Here is a 19435-nt window from a genome sequence, read left to right as displayed (position 1 = left end):
GTTCTAGGTTAGCCTGGGGGGGAGGGGACTTCTAGAGACCCTATCTCAGCAGAAAAAGGAGTGCACCACAGGGTATGTGGCAATCACGTTAGACACAGCAAGAAGTACCAATAGGACTGAGGTCTAGGCTGGCCCCAGGGAAGAGCAGAGTCCTTAGCTCAAGAATAACCAAAGTAAAGGACTGGAAGCATCCCTCAAGTCTACTAAGCATCGAACCCTGGATTTCAGAACACAGTACGACCAAAACAAAGTATGAGTAGATTCTAGATGTTAGACATATTGATATTCGCTGCAAAATCACGTTTATAATTCTACGCAAGCAGCTGACATCTAGAGGATTGTCTACAGCCAACGTGGAAGGAAGTCTACAAGACTAAAAATATAAACACACCAAAAAGCTGGGCTGGAGATATGGTTCAAGTGGTAGAGTACCAATTAAATAACCAAGCCAAGCAGGTATGATATCCTAAGTTCAGACCTTACTACCATCAAAAACAAACAAACATACACAAACTTTCAACCTAGCTGTGTGCTGAAAAGCTTCACAATATGATGCTGAGAAAAGGTTTATACTTCACATTTTTAAATGGTATTTAAATAAAATTGTTTTAAGAATGTGATGTATTAATTACAGAGTACCTGCAAAAGCAAAGAAAAGCACAAAGCAAACTAAAAGTCATTTATGCCACCTTTGATAATCATGCTTCTCCAACTCAAAAAAAAAAAAAAAAAAGTTAGGCACTGGTAGTTCATGCCTATAACAGCTACTAAAGCTAAGGAAACTAAGATCTAAGGATATAGGCTCAAAGCCAGCCTACACAGGAAAGTCTGAGACTCCTATCTTCAATTAATCATGAAAAAACTAGAAGTAGAGCTGTGGCTCAAAGTGGTAGAGTGCTAGCCTTGAGCACAAAAGCCTAGGGACAGCCAGAAACAGTGGCTCATGCCTTTAATCCTAGCTACTCAGGAGGCTGAGATCTAAGAATCATGGTTCAAAGCCAGCCCAGGTATTAAAGACTCTTATCTCCAATTAACCACCAGAAAACTGGAAGTGGTGCTGTGTCACAAGGGATAGGGTGGTAGCCTTGAGCTGAAGAGCTCAGGAACAGCGCCATTGCCCAGGCCCAGAGTTCAAAGCCCCATGACTGACCAAAAAAAAAAAAAGCACAGGGGGCCAGGAGTTTGGCCTAGTGGTGGAGTGCTTGCCTAGCATGCACAAAGACCTGAGTTCAATTCCTTGGTACCACATATATAGAAAAAAGCCAGAAGTGGTGCTGAGGCTCAAGTGGTAGAGCTCTAGTCTTGACAAAGTCCAAGGACAGTGCCCAGGCCCTGAGCTCAAGCTCCAGGACCAACAAAAAAACAAATCTGCACCACATATAACCATCAACTCTCAGAAAAACGAAGGCAAAGAACATGCTATATGTTACAGACACAAATCAACAAAATTAAGACCGTAGAAATCTAAGACCAATGTTTTTCCCAATAAAAAATACAAAGAAAAGAGACAGAAACCTGTACATTACAAAAAAATTCAAGATCCATATCAGCTAATGACAATGAAAATATATTTGAAAATAGACTGAAACTATATTAAAATTAAGAAGAAAAGTATACTAATGTGAACTTGAAAGTATGAAAAAATTACTGTAGGGTTAAGGATGTAGCTCTTAAAGAGCACACATTTACATATGTGAGAGGCTCTAGGTTTGGTATCAACATCAACCCAACCCCCCACCAAAAAAAATCCAAAATCTATTTTCTTCTATTTTGAGGCCCTACTTATCCTTTAGAAATATATACAATTACCTGGAGGTGATGGTACACACCTATTATCCCAGGTAGTAGAGGCAAGAGGATAGAGTACCAGGCTGGCCCAAGCAAGAGATGCAGTAACAGCAGAAAGATCCTTGTTTTATTTTGTGTGTGTGTGTGTGTGTCGTGTGTGTGTTGATACTGGTGCTTGAACCCTGGATTACAGTGGTGACTTTGAGCTCTTTTGCTCAAGGCTAGTGCTCTACCACTTGAGCTATAGCTCCACTTCTACTTTTTTGGAGGTAAGCGTCACAAGGACTTTCCTATCTAGACTGGCCTCAAACTGTTATCCTTAGGCCTCAGTCTAAGGATCCTAAGTAGCTAGGATTACAGGTGTGAGCCACCAGTGCCCAGCAAAATCCTTGTTAAATAAAATAAAAGTAAAATGGGCCGGGGGATAGCTCAAGTGGTAGAGTATTTTCCTAGTATCTATAAGGTTCCAATACTGGACCTAAAAAAAAAAAAAAGGAAAGGTAGGCTAAGTGCTGGTGGCTCCTATCTGTAATTCTAGCTATTCAAGAGGAGGACTGTTATTCAAAGCTAGCCTGGGTAAGAAAGTCCATAAGACACTCTCTAACTCCCAAAAAGCCAGAGGCTGAACTATGGCTCAAATGGTAGAGCAAAAAAGCTGCTGGGTGTCAGTGGCTCATACCAGTAATCCTTGCTACTCAAGAGGCTGAAATCTAAGTGTCAGGGTTTGAAACTAGCATCCCTGACTGACTCTTAATCTCCAATTAACCACCAGAAAACTGGAAACAGAGCTGTGGCTCAAAGTGCTAGAGTACTAGCTTTGAGGGAAAGAGCTCAGGAACAGTGTCTAGGTCCTAAGTTCAAGTTCCATGACTACCACCACCACCAACAAAATATAATACAACTATTTATACACCATTTATATTGTTTAGCTGTAATTTGTGTATGTGTGTGCCAGTCTTGAGCCCTGAACTACTGGGCTTGCACACTGCCCCCGAGCTTTTGTGCTCCTATAGTCTCCTAGGCAGCCAAGTGTTGGGTTCACACCTGAAATCCTAGTTACTCGAGAGGCTGAGATCTAAGGGACATAGTTTGAAACCAACTCAGGCAGGAAAGAGACTTTTATCACCAATTAACCACCAGAAAACCAAAAGAGGATCTGTGGCCCAAAGTGGTAGAGCACAATAGCCTTAAGCAAAGGAGTTCGGGACAGCTCCCAGGCCTTGAGTTCAAGCCCCTGGACCAACACCAAAAAAAAAAAAAAAAAGAAAAAAGAAAAAGTGAAATGAATAAATGAGGTAGAGGGAGAAAAAGAAGAGAGAAAGGCTAAAACAGAAGAAAAAAGGCAAACAGGCAATTACATCAAGGTGAAATGCTTCAAATGAAGGGGCAAAGAATATATCCCAAGTATAGAAAACAACATTGTTTATTAATAGGTACATCAGGTTCCTTATGTATTCATTTTTTACATGCTTGAAATGTATTTAATAACTTTTTTTACTGGTGTATTTTATAATCTTTTCTTTTTTTCCTTAATGCTGGCAGAGAGGCTTGAAATAAGGGCTTCTAGCTCTTGCTTAACTTTTTCACTAAGGGTTTATGCTCTACAATTTGAACCACTGCTGCAGTTCTGGCTTTTCTTTTCTTTCTTTCTTTTAGCCAGTCCTGGGCTTGAGCTCAGGGCCTGAGCGCTGACCTTGGGCTTTATTAAGGCTAGAACTCTACCACTTGAGCCACAAAACCACTTTCAGCTTTTTTCCTTGTACATGGTACCGAGGAATTAAACCCAGGTCTTCATGCATGCTAGGTGAGTACTCTACCACTAGGTCAAACTCCAAGCCTTAGTTCTGGCTTTTTACTAGTTCACTTATGATCAGTGTCAAATTTTTCTCCCCACACTGGCTTCAAACCTTAGTCCTTAGATTTCTGCCAGGCTCAATAGCTCACACCTGTAATCTACCTACTTAGGAGGCCAAGATCTGAGGATCGCTGTTCAAAGCCAGCTCAGGCATTAAAGACCATGAGGCTCTTATCTCCAATTAGTCACTAGGAAAGGGGAAGTAGGGGAAGTAGGGCTGTGGCTCAAGGAGTAGGGCAGTAGCCTTGAGCTGAAGAGCTCAGGGACAGTTTCCAGGCCCACAGTTCAAGTCCAATGACTCACCAAAAAAAACCCACAAAACAAAAAACACCTTAGATTTCAACCTCCTGAATAGCTAGTATTATAGACACAAGTTACCAGTGCATGTCTATTTTGCTATTTTTATATTCCTATTATGAAACTTTTTTTTCCTTTTTCCCAGTCCTAGGGCTTGAACTCAGGGCCTGAGCACTGTCCTTGGGATTTCTCAAGGCTAGAGCTCTACCACTGAGCCACAGCACCACTTCTGGCTTTTTCTATGTATGTGGTACCAAGGAATCAAACCTGCGTCTCCATGCATGCTAGACAAGCACTCTACCAGTAAGCCAATCTCCCAGCCATTATGAAATTTTTAACCATTATAAAATATACAAAGCTTTGCCAGGCACCAAGTGGCTCACACCTATAATTCTAGCTACTCAGGAGGCTGAGATCTAAGATTCAAAACAAGCCTGGAGAACGCAAGTCCATGAGATTCTCAGCTCTAATTAACCACCAAAAAACCAGAAGTGGCACTGTGGCTCAAGTGGTAAAGTGCTAAACTTGAGCTGAAGAGCCGAGGGACAGTGCTTAGGCCCAGAGTTCAAGCCCCACAGCCAACCAAAAAAAAAAAAAAAAGAGAAAGAAAATATACAAAGCTTCTTGTGACAAACAGACACTGCAGCTATCCCTTTGTTCAGTTTCACATCATTATTTGATATTTAGCTTTCTTTCTTTTCTTTTTTGTCAGTCCTGGGGCTTTAACTCAGGGACTGAGCACTATCCTTGGGCTTTTTCCTCAAGGCTAGCATTCTGGCACTTGAGCTACAGCACCATTCCTGGCTTTTGCTATATATGTAGTATGTGTGTCTTCATGCATGCTAGTCAAGCACTCTACCACTAGGCCAAACTCCCAGCCCTGATATTTATCTTTCTTTGGATCCATTTTCTCCATTCACATACATATGAAGAACATATTTGGCATAAAATGTGTATTTTTGGTTTGTTGCAGTGCTAAGAAATATTTTTTTTCTTTTCTTTTTTTTTTTTGGGCCAGTACCTGGTTTGAGCTCAGGGCCTAAGCACTGTCCTTAGGCTTTCTCAAGGCTAGAGCTCTACCACTTGAGTCACAACACCACTTTCAGCTTTTTCTATGTATGTCGCATCAAGAAATCGAACCTGGGTCTTCATGCATGCTAGGCAAGCAAGCACTCACCACTAGGCCAAAAATTTTTTTTTTATTTTTTGGAGTCAGTCTTGGGGCTTTAAAACTCAAGGACCTAGGTGCTGTCCCTAAGCATATTTTTTGTTGATGTTATTTCACCTTGTTATCTGATATATTGTACATATGTTCATTTGGTTATTTGAAGTCAGATAGGGAAGGGGGGAAAACAAGATGAGCATCGGGGGTGGAAGGAGGGAAATGGGAACCAAGACATGAGAAAGGGTATCAATGTATGTGAAGTAATGCACCTTCTATCTGGTGAATATAATGTAACCCTTCTATTAATTACAATAAAAATATATGAAAAAAAAACTGTGATTCCACATAAATCATTCTGTACTTTTTTGTCATGATGCTAGCAATCAAACTCCTGTGATTTGATTTTTTTTATCCCATATTCAAATTCATTCTTTTTAACCACCACATGTAGATAATATAGATAATATATTATTTTTCATTTAGCCTCCTAGCTTTTCCTATGTAAAATAAATATACATCTATTAAATACTAAAAGAGACATACAACATACCCAGCAATCATAAACACTATAAATATTATCTCTAATTTAGCTTTTTTTAAAAAATAAAACATACTCTTGGCTTCACTGCATGGAGTCACATAATCAACCTGTTCCTTAATGGCTTCCTCTTCTGACTTTTGTATTTGAAAACACATTTCCTTTCCTGAGATCCAATAACCATTAAAATATTTTTTAAAAACAGTTCAAGATATGTTTTGGGATAGGCTGTAACATGAGGATTTACTTTTCAGCTAGGCTTTAACAAGTTATTTCAGCACTATTTTTCTAAATAATTTCTAAATAATGTCTAGGGCTGCTCACAGGTCCTTATCTTGGGACTTGCCTGTTTATATGCTACTTTTTTCTGTTTATTCTATTCCGCTCCTCAGTCTTTTTGTATCTTTCTGACTAAGGAAAAAAAAAAAGAGCTTAAGTCTGATTGGGTATCCAGAACTCAAGTTTAACTTCAAAAATGTCAAAAATAAATAAAATACCAACTAAAAACTAGTATCTATCATGCTGGGGAGCTACTTACTTCAACAGTAGTTGCAGCCTTTTGAGTCATTTTTCCAACAAGGTCAACCTGTTCATATCTGGATTTCATGTATTTTTTTGCAACTTTGTATACCCACTGTGGGCAAGTTGCAGAAAAAAGTAAAGTCTGAGGATTGTCTTCAGAATCTTAAATAAACAAAAAAAAATTCAAATGTTTTTTAAAATATCCCATGATATAATCAGCTCTTAAAAATTCACCCCCAGCTTCAAAGAAATGAAAAATTCCAAACATGGTGTCAATTTTTAACACATAAGACTTCGCAACTACTAAAACTTTCATGTTTCAGAACTAGGGCAAATGAATTCTAAAGAAAAAAGTGAGAATTTAAGGATGCACAAAAAAAAAAAACCCAGCAAAGTTAGTAAATCTCATAATCATAAAAGATATACAGAAAAAAGCATAAAAAGCTAAACAAAGTACCCAACTGTACTTTTTTAGGCAAAGAATAACTTTAGTTTGGTTAGAATACCAGAGAACAATGTAATTAAAAAAATAGGAAGTAAAAAATAAGCTTTTAAGATAATAAATGCTAATATGCTTATTGCAATTAGAATATACCAGTTTTGTAGGATTCGTGGATAATATCTTCAACTTGTTCAGCAAAACCTAAGTCTAACATTTGATCCACTTCATCAAGCACAACGTGGCGCAATTTAGAAAGATCCAAACGGCCGCTTTGCAGATGGTCTTTGATACGACCAGGGGTTCCAACCAAGATGTCAATGCCATTTCGAATATGATTAACTATGAGAGAGAAATGCCAGGAATATGTAAAAAAAAAAATCAACTACACACTTTTACATTATTTGCTTAGATTTAAATAAGAAACACATCTTTGTACCATCAGATATATGTACTTACTTTGGCTTTGATATGATGTCCCGCCATAAAAACACGCCACACTAAGTTTTCTAGTTATATCTTTGAAATCTTTGGCTACCTGGTTTGCCAGTTCCCTTGTTGGAGCCAAAACAAGTACCTAAGAGGTTTTAAAAACAAAAGATACTTTTCTAAAGACTTATGTAAAGTCAACCTAAGAGGATTTTTTTTCATTAAGGTACTTACAGATTACAGGGCTGGGAGTGCAGCTGAGTGTTAAAGCAACTGTCTAGAATACCTAAGACACTGGGATCAATCCCCAGCACTGCAAAAACAAAACAACAGCAGCAGCAACAACAAAAATAGCCATACCAAGAACAATAGCTTGTATTTATTATATCCCTCTTCTCAGACGCCTCATCCAAAATCAGTTTGTCAGTGAAATTCCCAGATCTCTTTTTATATACTCCCCACACTTGACTGCTTCTCCCCACACTTAGCCCATCTAAAATAAGTATTTATTCATTGACAAAGCGTAGTGGTGAGATACACAATATAAAGGCCAGGACTTGAGCCAAGTGGGACACTATTTCTTGCACTTCAAATGAGTCTGTACAGAACCAATACTTAAAAAGTATTTAAGTGAACCAAAACAGGTTCATTCTGCGTTAGACACTAGTACTTCATATGAAGTATTAAATTTGATTCTCACAGAAACAGTTTAAGATGGCATTATCCCAGTTTTAAAGATAAGTAACTTGAATCTTAGAGAATTTACAAGTCTAGGCCAAGATTAAATAGAAGTGTTAAAGATAGAATCTCTAGTTACATCTTTTCAACATAAAAGCTTTTAAAAATACTTTTGGAAGTGTTTCCTATTTCTGTTTCTTTCCTAATTCCACCCAAGAAACAGAAATATGCAAAAAATTTGTCCTGAATGCAAACATAGCCAGTGTCACGTGGGATAGCTGATCTAAGAGCATTATGATTTAATTTGACTGAGATTCATGTGAATGCACTTTTACACTATAATATCATTTAAGAGTTTTTCAAAAAACAAACATACCTGTTCAAATTATGATGCAGTAATTTTTCTTCATCACTTTAACAAACCTTAAAGTGCACACAGGTTCTAAAAAAGTCAAATTTTAGGCTAAAATACTACTAGTACCCTTTTGTTAGTTGATTTTACTATTTGTAAGTTAAGACATATCTCCACTATTCAAATATTATACAAGATAGCAATATCCTTTAACAATATTTTTCATAAAAAGTCAGCCAGTGAAAAAAGCAATGCTACATATTTACCAAACAAGTGAACAGCTTCTTAGAAAATTGTTTAAAACCAAAGGTCAAAATCAAGCACAGTGATTCATGCCTGTAATCCTAGCTTCTTGGAGGCCAAATTCAAGAGGATCCAGATTCAAGGACATTATGAGTAAAAACTTTCCAAATTGCCCATTCAGCCAAAAAAGCTGGGCATGGTAGCAGGTGCCTGTTAGTCCAATTACATGGCTAAGTAAATAGGGATAAAAAGGAAGATTACAATCCAAATCAGCCCAGGCAAAAAGTAAAACCTGGCTTAAAAAATAACTAGTAAATAAAAATTCTGGAGGCATGACTCATACAGTAGAGCACCTACATAGCAAGTTCAGGGCTGGGTGCAACACCAGCACCTTACCTGAAAAATAAAACCAAAAACTAAAACTAAGTGTAAATGCTACTATAAGAAGATATACTACTTTAAATATATATTTATCAAAGACATTTTTATAAACATATATAATACATTAGTATGCAATAACAATTACATTTAGCTTTGCTTGAAATTTCCTCACGTGAAATCAACAAATTCTTGCTTCATGACCCAAATTTTTACTTTAAGCCACAGATCTAACTTTTCTCTCTTGGGAGTACTTGAATTAAAGTCTAGTGTACTGTAGTATAGTCTTCCAGGGCATGAATATGTGTGAGACCCTGGGCTCTATCCCCAGCACCAAAAAAGAAAAAGAAAAAAGTGTAGTATACTCTCTCTGTCCTTTTCCATTAGAGTTTACAGCTTTTACTCCCTTAGAACCGTTACCTTTGGTGAGCGGCTTTTTTTAATTGTTTCTTGATTTCTTTGGAGCCTTTCAATCAAGGGTATGGCAAAAGAGAATGTCTTTCCTGTTCCTGTCCGTGCTTGAGCAATTAAATCTTTTCCTTCATATACAGGACCAAAGGTTTTAACTTGAATAGGAAAGAGATATGTTACCCCTCGACCTGTAAAATGAGATTTCATTAAAATATTTCTTTAGACTAGCATTAGGAAAAAATATATTCATTTGAAAATGACAATCTTGCTTCCTCCATACCTGCCTGAAGATGCACTACCTCATGACATTTAGTTATTCCTACCCCAAACACAAATTATAAAAAAAAAAATTAGTTTTAACTTTTGAGATATATATATAAAACAGAATACTGAGAAGGATGATGTAGAAACAACTGCAATTAAAGAGTTATTTCTTTTTCTCTCATATTTTCCTTTTGGTCAAAAAAGGCAGAAGAGTTTTATTAAAAAACCAACAGTAGATTTCCAATTGTATATCCATTAAAATTCACAGTACCTTTCAGAAGCTTTATAGTCTCTTCAGAAATAGAGAAATTAGAGAAGGCACCTTCTTTCTGTTCACGTGTTAGGGACTGGCAAAATGAAATAAAAACTTTATGTAGTATAGTTTATTTTCAATTTTATTCATTTACCATTTTTTATTTTACTAAACTTGCTAAATAACAACTTTACTCTTACAAAAAATGTATACATTAGCCAGATAATGGTGGCTTACACCTGTAATCCCACTCAGGACGCTGAGCTCTAAGGATCATGGTCCAAAGCCAGCCCAGGCAAAAAAGTCCACATGATATTCTTCCCAGAGTTAACCACTCAAAAACCAGAAGTGGAGCTGCTTTTTTGAGCTGTGACTCAAAAAAGTAGAGTGCTAGCCTTGAGCAAAAGACCTCAGGGACATCACCCAGGCTGTAAGTTCAAGCCTCACAACAAAAAACTAAAAAAATTAAATTTACATTTAAAAATAAGTTCTTTTTTTTTTGGCCTGGAGCATGGCTTAGTGGAGGAATGCTTGCTTAGCATGCAACAAGCCCTGGGTTCGATTCCTTGGTACCATATACACAGAAAAAAAAAGCTGGAAGTGGTGCTATGGCTCAGACGGATAGAGCTCTGGCCTTGAGAAAGACCAAAGAGAGTGGCCAGGCCAGGCTCTGAGTTCAAGTCCCAGGACTGACAAAAAAAAAAAGGAAAAAAAAAACAAAAAACAAAACCTACAAGCTATGGGATAACCCTAAGATACCACCTTACCCCAACAAGAATGGCCAAGATCTTGAACTCAGACAATGACAGTTGCTGGCAGGGTTGTGAAGAAAAAGGAACCCTACTACACTGCTGGTGGGAATGTAGACTAGTTCAGCCACTCTGGAAAACAGTGTGGAGGTTTCTTAAAGAACTGAAAATAGGGCCGGGAGTTTGGCCTAGTGGTTAAAGTGCTTGCCTAGCATGCATGAAGACCCGGGTTCGATTCCTTGGTACCACATACATAGAAAAAAGCTGGAAATGGTGCTGAGACTCAAGTGGTAGAGCTCTAGCCTTGAAAAAGTCCAAGGACATTGCTCAGGCCCTGAGCTCAAGCCCAGGACTGGCAAAAAAAAAAAAAAAAAAAAAAAAAAGAACTGAAAATAGACCTTCCCTATGATCCCGCCATACCACTTCTGGGCATCTATCCTGAACAGCATGACCCAGGATATTATAAAGACACCTGCTCAGCTATGTTCATCTCTGCACTATTCACAATAGCCAGGCGATGGAAACAATCCAGATGCCCTACTGCAGATGAACGGATACAGAAAATGTGGTATATATACACAATGGAATTCTACATAGCCAACAGACAAGATAAAATAATGACATTCGCAGGGAAGTGGATGAATCTAGAGTGAATCATGTTGAGTGAGACAAGTCAAGACCTAAGGAACAAAAGGTGCATGGTATCCTTAATATGTGGCTATTAAATCCAAAGAGTACAAGAGCGAGGACTCAATAACTGCATACCTAAAGCTACGGACATGGTAATGGAAATACAAACATAACTATATAGACATAAAAACCTATGACTTTGGGGCTGGGAGTTTGGCCTAATGGTTAAAGTGCTTGCCTAGCATGCATGAAGACCCGGGTTCGATTCCTTGGTACCACATACATAGAAAAAAGCCGGAAGTGGTGCTGAGGCTCAAGTGGTAGAGCTCTAGCCTTGAGAAAGTCCAAGGACATTGATCAGGCACTGAGCTCAAGCCCAGGACTGGCACAAAAAAAAAAAAAAAAACCTATGACTCTATAGACATGTTTTATTTTATAAATTGATATGTTTCTATGACATACAAACCCTTAGCCTAATTTTGATTATGTTCTAAATACTAAGTCCCAGAGATTGTAATTAGAGATTCCCTCTTTGAACATTCGTTTGTTAAACTTGTCATTTAAAATATGATGTAAACATAAGCCATATAATGAATGTTGTTCTTAAGGTACTATGTTATCTCTCATCACTTTGGCTGTCCCTTGGTTATCTCATATTGTTACACTATCTCACTTTGTTACCTGATATATCGGATATATTTGTATTTGGTTATCTGACATTGGATAGGGAACGGGGGAAAACAAGATGAGGGGTGGGGGTGGAGGGGTGAGGGAAATGGGGACCAAGACTTGTGAAAGGGTATCAATGTATGGGAATTAATGCACCATCTATGTGGCAAATATCATGTAACCCTTCTATTACAATAAAAAATATATGAAAAAAAATTTAGTTCATACACCTGAGTTCTACTCTAGACCATATTCGTGAAGTCAGAACATGTAATATATACGCATACACACATATACATGTACACACATAGATGCACACATAGCTACATATTTTACACGCACACATACAAACAAACAAACAAACAAACAAACAAACAAACAAAAAACAAAAACCTACAAGCTATGGGATAGTGAGTACTCAGGGTTCAAGTTCACGCCCCTGTACTGGCACATATGTACATATACAGATACATATATCCATGCATACATATTTAATGAGTACATAGATGACCATCAATAAATTAAAGAGCTGAGCCGAACTCGGTGGCTCACCCCTGTAATCCTAGCTACTCGGGAGCCTGAGATCTGAGGATCCCTGTTCAAAGACAGTCTGGGCTGGCTTTTAAAGTCTGTGAGTCTCATCTCCACTAGAAAACAGGAAAACAGGGTTGTGGCTCAAGGGGTAAGGCAGTATCCTTGAGCTGAAGAGCTCAGGGGACAGCATCCAGGCCCAGAGTTCAAGCCCCACGACCTATCCCGCCCCCCCCCCCCCCAAAAAAATTAAGAGCTGGGTGCCAGTGGCTCAAGCCTGTAACAATAGTTACTCAGGAAGCTGAGATCTGAGGATGGATTGAGGTTTGAAGGCAGGCTGGGCAGGAAAATCCATGAGACTCTTATCTCCAGTTAATCACAGAAAACGCTAGAAGTGGTGCTGTGGCTACTATTGTGCAGGGCTAGCCCTGAGCAAAAGGAGCTCAGGGAACAGCACACATGCCCCGAGTTCAAGCCCTAGGAGTATTGGGCAGGTGGGCAAAGGTACAAATAAGTCTCAGGCTGACTATATCTACACCAAGAGAAAAAGTCTTACGATGAAAGAAACAAGAGTCAAAACCAAAAGGCGCAGATTTCATTTGTGCTGACATGCTAGTCCAATTGAATATTGAACATTAAGCAGGAAATGCTAGGGAATCAATTCTAGTTTGCCTAAAATATCAAATCAGCCTATACGTCAAATATAATATAAAAAACATCCATACCTCCTCTAGTTTATTTTCACTTGTTTTATGAGTAGAACTTTCTAAAGAAGACACTCGCTTTGATTTTTTTTCATATTCATCAATATCTCCATTTGGTAAGTCTTTTCTTCTTGACTTACGGGAGGTAGAGAATTCATCTGAAAGTCTATTGCATCCTTCTTCAGTGTCTCCATTTAACTTCTCTTTCATTTTGGATTTTTTGGGCTTGGGAGCATCCAGGTCATCTGTAACACCATTTTCTCTTGTTTCTGTTTTCTCATCTGATTCATAATGATGCCTTGATTTCCTTCTATCACTCTGTGGACAAAGAAACAATGACAAGAGGGTCATAGATCTGCTCTTAAGACTTCAGAAGTCAGAGCAGACTCTACGACCAGTTAAACACAATCTAGGTAGGTTGAAAACCAATCTGGTAGAACCCAGATTATTGATAAGTTTTATGCTTTATATCTGTTATTGTCTTTGTTATCTCATTTCTTACATTAGGAAGAATCAGCCTCCTATCCACCTCTAATCCCATCACAGAACTTTTAGGGAAATTAAATATCTCCTCAGGAAGAGAATGTAAGTACAGAATTATAAATTAAAACAAAAAAAAAAATCATCTCCAAGAGAAATGTGTATGTGTGTGTGTGTGTATACATATAACATTTATTGAGTACCTAACCCAGTACTGTACAATGCGTTTTCAGTTTATCTTGTTTAAATCTTCATAACAACCCTATAAGGGAAGTACATGTCCATAATCCCTTGTCTAAAATTCTGATATCCATGAAGTTCTAGTAACTGAAAGTCTTTTTGTGACTTATTTGTAGGCAAAACCTTACCTGACCTGAACTCATTTGATGGCAAAATTAAACCCGAAATAATGTGAAGCTATTTTTAATTTCTATTTTTCCATTTAGTATGACTTATTAATATTGAGGTGTTTAACTGTAGGCTCTGGGTTCCTGATGGGATGTTGTAACCCTTCTATAAACCCCAAGAATTTTGAATTCAAACACATCTAATTCCAAGTATTTTGGATAAGGGATAGTGAACTTGTATTACTTTTGTTATATTACAGATGAGCAAACCAAATTTCCCAAAGGTTAAGTACTTGTCAGAGATACCCTTGTGGGATTTCCTGCAGGTCAAATGCTAGAAATTGAATCTAGCCCAATCTGACTTGAAAGTCTGTTCTCTTTTCATATCATGCTTTCTCTCTTAATTTTGATAATGAGCAGGTTAAAGAAAAATAGCTGGACCCTTGAGACCCATGCCTGTATTCCTAGCTACTCAGGAAGCTAACATCTGAAGATCACAGTTTTAAGTCAGCTCTGTCAAACCTTGGAGACTCTTAACTCCAATTAACCTGCCAAAGAACAGAAGTAGAGTTGTGGCTCAAGTGAGATACCATCCTTGAGTGAAAAAGCTAAGGAAGAGCACAAAGCCTTGAGTTCAAGCCCCAGAACTGCCCCCCCCACACAAAAAAAGAAGAAAGAAAGAAAAAGAAAAGAGAAAACTATGTAATTAATATAAAACCTCAGGGGGTAGGGGATAGGCCTGGTGGTAGAGTGCTTGCCTAGAAGACATGATTTCCTTGGTACCACATACACAGAAAAAGCCAATGTGGTGCTGTGGCTCACTCAAGTAGGAGAGCGATAGTCTTGAGAAAGCCCAAGGCAGTACCCAGGCCCTGTCTCTGAGCTCTTTCACTCAATGTAGTGCTATACTACTTTGAGCTCCACTCTTACCTCTGAAGAGTCTCACAGACTTTCTTGCCTGAGCTGGCTCTAAACCTTTCCTCAGCTATGAAGATTATAGGCATGAGCTACCAAAAGCACTGGCAAACCTTTTTCTTTTTCCATTGTAAGGCAGTAACCCTGGAAATCTTCTAAATTTGTATTTTAATTTAATCAACATAACTCTAAAAAGGCATATTCTGCAAGTTCAATTTTAAGTATCAGATTGGTGACAATTTTATTAACTACAAAAATGATTTGAATTTAGCATGAAAGAATTATTTGGCCAAATATGCAAAGTAAATCACATGGTAGCCATTAGTAATAGTAAAACATATATCAACACCAAAATTTTCACCATTACATGCAATATTTAGAGGGCTTCAGCCATAACACATAGGGAAATGCTCTGCAGTTACATTTGATTTTTAGTTAACTGGACTACCCTACATCTCCCCAAACCAGTAAATTCTACAGAAAGCCAAGATTATTTATAGAGTTAGCCCTGGGTTTGAACTGTTCCTAGGTTCAGCACTTCTGGGAGAAAATAGAGCAAGCCAAAGTGAGATCTCTAAATTTAAGCCCTGCAACATCCCAAAGTGATGAAATACATTATTCTATATCAGATCCACAGTACTTGAGATTCTGCATCTCCCAGGTTTTCATTACACTCTGCATGCCCTACTTATCCTCTATGTCTACCATATTTGAATAGTTCCTCTTTCCCTTCTGTGAATGCTCATTATAAGTTTCTGCTCTCCATCTACACTTTTATACCAGTTCCATATCTTTGATGCGCCCACTTTCTCACTGGGTATATATTTTAGTTACACATCTCAACATAATCAAACTGAAATTCTCCTCAAAAATTACGTCAATGGGGGCTGGGAGTTTGGCCTAGTGGTTAAAGTGCTTGCCTAGCATGCACGAAGACCCGGGTTCAATTCCTTGGTACCACATACATAGAAAAAAGTCGGAAGTGGTGCTGAGGCTCAAGTGGTAGAGCTCTAGCCTTGAGAAAGTCCAAGGACAGTGCTCAGGCCCTGAGCTCAAGCCCAGGACTGGCAAAAAAAAAAAAAAAAATTACGTCAATGTCAGAAATAGCCTGATGGTCTATTTCTATTAATTGGTGTTCCAATCCATTTCAAATCTCTGTCTTTCATAAAGAGCACTCAACAAATATTTATGGAGAATTTACAATGGGAAAGCTGCTAAGTTACAAAAATACAGTGAAAGCTAAAGGTACATGAAGTTGGGGTAATTTTTCTTAAGACCAGGGGCTTTGGGAGCCAGGGCTGGTGGCTAACACCTGTAAATCCTAGCTACTCTTGAAGCTGAGATCTGAAGATGGAGGTTCAAAGCCAGCTCAGGAAGACTCTTTTTTTTTTTTTTTTTTGCCAGTCCTGGGCTTGAGCTCAGGGCCTGAGCACTGTCCTTGGACTTTCTCAAGGCTAGAGCTCTACCACTTGAGCCTCAGCACCACTTCCGGCTTTTTTTCTATGTATGTGGTACCCAGGAATCCAACCCGGGTCTTCATGCATGCTAGGCAAGCACTTTAACTATTAGGCCAAACTCCCGGCCCTCAAGGAGACTCTTATCTCCCATTTATCACCAGAAAACCAGAAGTGGTGCTGAAGTGCTTTGAGCAAAAAAAGCTCAAGGACGTTGCCTAAGCCCTAAGTTCAAACCCCACAACTGGGGAAAAACAATGAATAAAGAATCCTTGGGAAAATATATAGGAAAGATACACAAAGCAAAAAAAAAACTTCACAAGAGAGCACATAATAAACATTAAACACATGATAAAGACAATACTGCAGCTCAGTGGCAAAGCACTGGCCTAGCAAGTGCAATGTCCTAGGTTTGATCTCCAGTACCAAAACAAAAAACCCTGCCAGGTGTCACTGGCTCATGCTTGTAAACCTAGCTACTCAGGAGGCTGAGATCTAAAGAACATGGTTCAAAGCCAGATCTGGCAGGAAAATCTGTGACACTCTTATCTCTATCACCAGAAAACCAGAAGTGGTGGTGTGGCTCAAAGTAGTAGAGCACTAAACTTGAACAAAAAAGATCAGGGACAATGCCCAAGGCCTCAGTTCAAGCCCCATGACCCATAAAAATAAAATAATAATAATGACAATACTGGGTACCTGTGAGCATAGGTTAGTTGTAGAGCAAAGAGGACTGAGATTATTGTATAAGGGAGTAATTCAAAAAAGTATAAACCAAAAATCAGTGTTAATGAATTCTTTAATTAAAAAAATATATATAAACCAGGCCTTGGCAACTTGACAATAGAGGATTTGGATGCACTAGGAAAAACAAGACTTTCAAAAGGAGCTAAAATTAACTGCTTGAGGATTCCATTTAGTTTACCATAGGTACTTGTGGCTGAATTCAGAGGGTCAGAAAGCAGAATAGTGGTTTCTGGGCTGAGAGGAAAGAAAAATAAAGGAATCAATGTTAAACAGGCACAGAGTTCCAGTTTGGGAAGATGAAGGTTTGGAGATGGATGGCAATGTGGCTGAAAATGTGCATAATGCAACAGAAATATATATTTAGAATGAAAGTGAAAATATAAATTTAAAGTTCTGTATATTCACCATAATAAAACCAACTGTAGGTTGGGGATATTGCTTTGTGAGAAAAGCACTTGCATGGCACACAGGTTAGTCCAAACATCAAAAAGGGGGGTAAAGCTGGGCGTGGTAGCTCATGCCTGTAAGCCTAGCTGAGATCTGAGGATCATGGTTCAAAGCTAGTCCAGGCACTAAAGTCCCTGTACTGGCATACATATCAAAAACAAAGGGGGAGAGGGGGACTGGGAGTATGGCTTAGTGGTAGAGTGCTTGTCTAGCATGCACAAAGCCCTGGGTTCGATTCACCAGTACCATATGACCAGGGGAAAAAAAAAAAAGCCAAAAATGGCTGTGGCTCAAGTGGTAGAGTGGTAACCGCCTTGAGCAAAAGCAGCTCAGGGAACAGTATTCAGGCACTGAGTTTAAGCCCCAGAAATGAAAGAAAAAAAAGGAAAAGAAAAAAAAAAACCTACTGGTGCATTTTTCAGCACTTTATCCTGTTTTCTTTGATTTGTACCTTTCCTTCCAGTCTTCTACTCCTCTACAGGCTTCTAGAGAGCAGAGACCATTTTACATATCTAAATCAACAGAGTCTGGAACAAATTAGGCTCATTAAATACTTGTGGACTGAAAACACTGTCAGTTAGGGCTATTAATAATACAGCCCACCATCGCAGCCAAATCCAGGCAACGCCGGCTGTGACACCCTATTCCTTGAGCCTGCATCAAGGACTTACCGAGGTTTGCAAGCCTAAGATCGCTTTCCTCAAGATTCTTACACACAGGGCAGGGTGACTGAGAAGCAACACACACTCAAGGCCATCAGTTTTCCTAATTATCTTCTAAGATGGCCCGGGAAAACCAAATGACAGGCCTCGCTGCTAAAGAAAGACAAGCCAATAAAACACACGATTCCGCGGAGGTGGGAGCTTGAGCCTACCCATCTCTTGAGGGAGATTCGGGCGCCAACGCGAAGGGCTGAAGGGCCACAGGACGCAGGGGCCCAAGGCCTAGAACCGCATTTCTCCAGGTCGGAACTGTGGCGACCTCCCGGGGGGCCGAGGGTGGTACCAGGAGAAACCAGCGGAGGCTCCCGCCCGGTCCTGACAGGCCTTCATCAGTTCCCCTCCCCGCCCAACTAGGCGCAGCCCAAAAAAGGAGGCGCGGCCCAGCGTGTGCGCACCTTTTGCCTCTCCTTCTTCAGGTTCTCGGACTCTTCCAGGGGTGCTTCCAGCTCCATAATGTCCCCCCACAGGAGTTTCCCAGGCATTACGGGGTGCCACCTGCCTCCCACCCGGCGCGGTGGGCACAACCACCCACCGGCGGCGACAGCGTGAAAGGAAGCGGGGGTAGGGCGGCCGCCCAGCGAGGGTCGTGCGTCACTTCCGGGAAACGCGCCGTAGGGCGGGAGAAAATAATCACGATACTTTCGGTTTACGCTCGACCCAGCGTCGCAACCTCCCAACCAATGAGTTGTGAGAGAACGCCAATGCCCCGCCCTCATTCTGAAGTGATTGGCTTCTAGAATAAAACGGTGGCCAATCGCCATAAAGGACGGGCTCACTGATTAGAATGAAGGATTCGGTTTCTCTCCCTTCTTTTCTCCTCCCCTCCCTCCCGCCCCCCACCACCACCCTGCACACCCTCCGAACAGTTTTCTTCGGCGTTCCGAGGGAACGCTCCGAGGTTTCCCAGCATGCACCGCACAGGCTGAGCAGCCATCTCCCCCTCCGCTCCCCCCAGTGGGGGGAGGGGGAGGGGCGACCCGGCGCCTGGCACGTGGGTCCTGAGGTGGGTGGAAACGCCACGCGCTACCTCGCCCTTCGCGGCCGGAAGCGGCAGCCTCCGCCCCGCCCACTTGCGAGGGGCGGGGGAGGAGGCGTTAACGCTCAACGGCTTGCGCGCGTGGCCGACGGCCTGGCGTTGAGGCTTGGTGGGGTTGGAAGCGGGTCCGGCGGGCGTGAGATGGCGGCGAGGAGCGCCCGGGCCACGGGTGGAGGATTTGGGCGTCGGAGTGAGATCCCTGCCTCTCATTTGACGTACCCGGAACCCCGGCCGAAGTGACACGGCCACCGACCGTCGGGACTGGACCTCAGCCGTGCTGGCCTGAAAGCTTTTTGAGTTTGCCCCGAGCGTTTGCAGGAAGGTGTTGTCACGGAACCATGGGTAGGAAAAGAGCCCAAGGCACCCAGAGAAAGACCGCGGAAGCCTCGAGT

General features: G+C 40.3%; 1 protein-coding gene across 2 annotated transcripts in view; it reads right to left on the bottom strand.

Annotated features, from left to right (window-relative positions):
* Ddx50 (DExD-box helicase 50) overlaps window positions 1-18602 on the bottom strand; it is a 42283-nt gene extending 23681 nt beyond the window's left edge. The window contains exons 1-7 of one of the 2 annotated variants that reach the window (XM_090346455.1): window positions 18403-18602; window positions 12917-13213; window positions 9631-9706; window positions 9105-9283; window positions 7064-7181; window positions 6761-6946; window positions 6182-6327 (exon numbers count right to left, since the gene is read on the bottom strand). In XM_090346455.1, the coding sequence (XP_090202581.1) occupies window positions 6182-6327; window positions 6761-6946; window positions 7064-7181; window positions 9105-9283; window positions 9631-9706; window positions 12917-13213; window positions 18403-18489 (1089 nt within the window). In that variant the 5' untranslated portion in view covers window positions 18490-18602. Of the gene's footprint in view, window positions 1-6181; window positions 6328-6760; window positions 6947-7063; window positions 7182-9104; window positions 9284-9630; window positions 9707-12916; window positions 13214-17956; window positions 18055-18402 lie in introns of those variants that run through there. The other variant, XM_090346456.1, reaches the window with a different exon arrangement.
* Window positions 18603-19435: the final 833 nt, after the last annotated feature.

This window comes from Megascapheus bottae, chromosome 15, assembly GCF_031878675.1.
Source record: "Megascapheus bottae isolate mThoBot1 chromosome 15, mThoBot2.hap1, whole genome shotgun sequence".
Lineage (NCBI taxonomy): Eukaryota > Metazoa > Chordata > Mammalia > Rodentia > Geomyidae > Megascapheus > Megascapheus bottae.
Note: the sequence above shows the minus strand (reverse complement) of the source record. Positions and strands in the feature narration are given on the sequence as shown.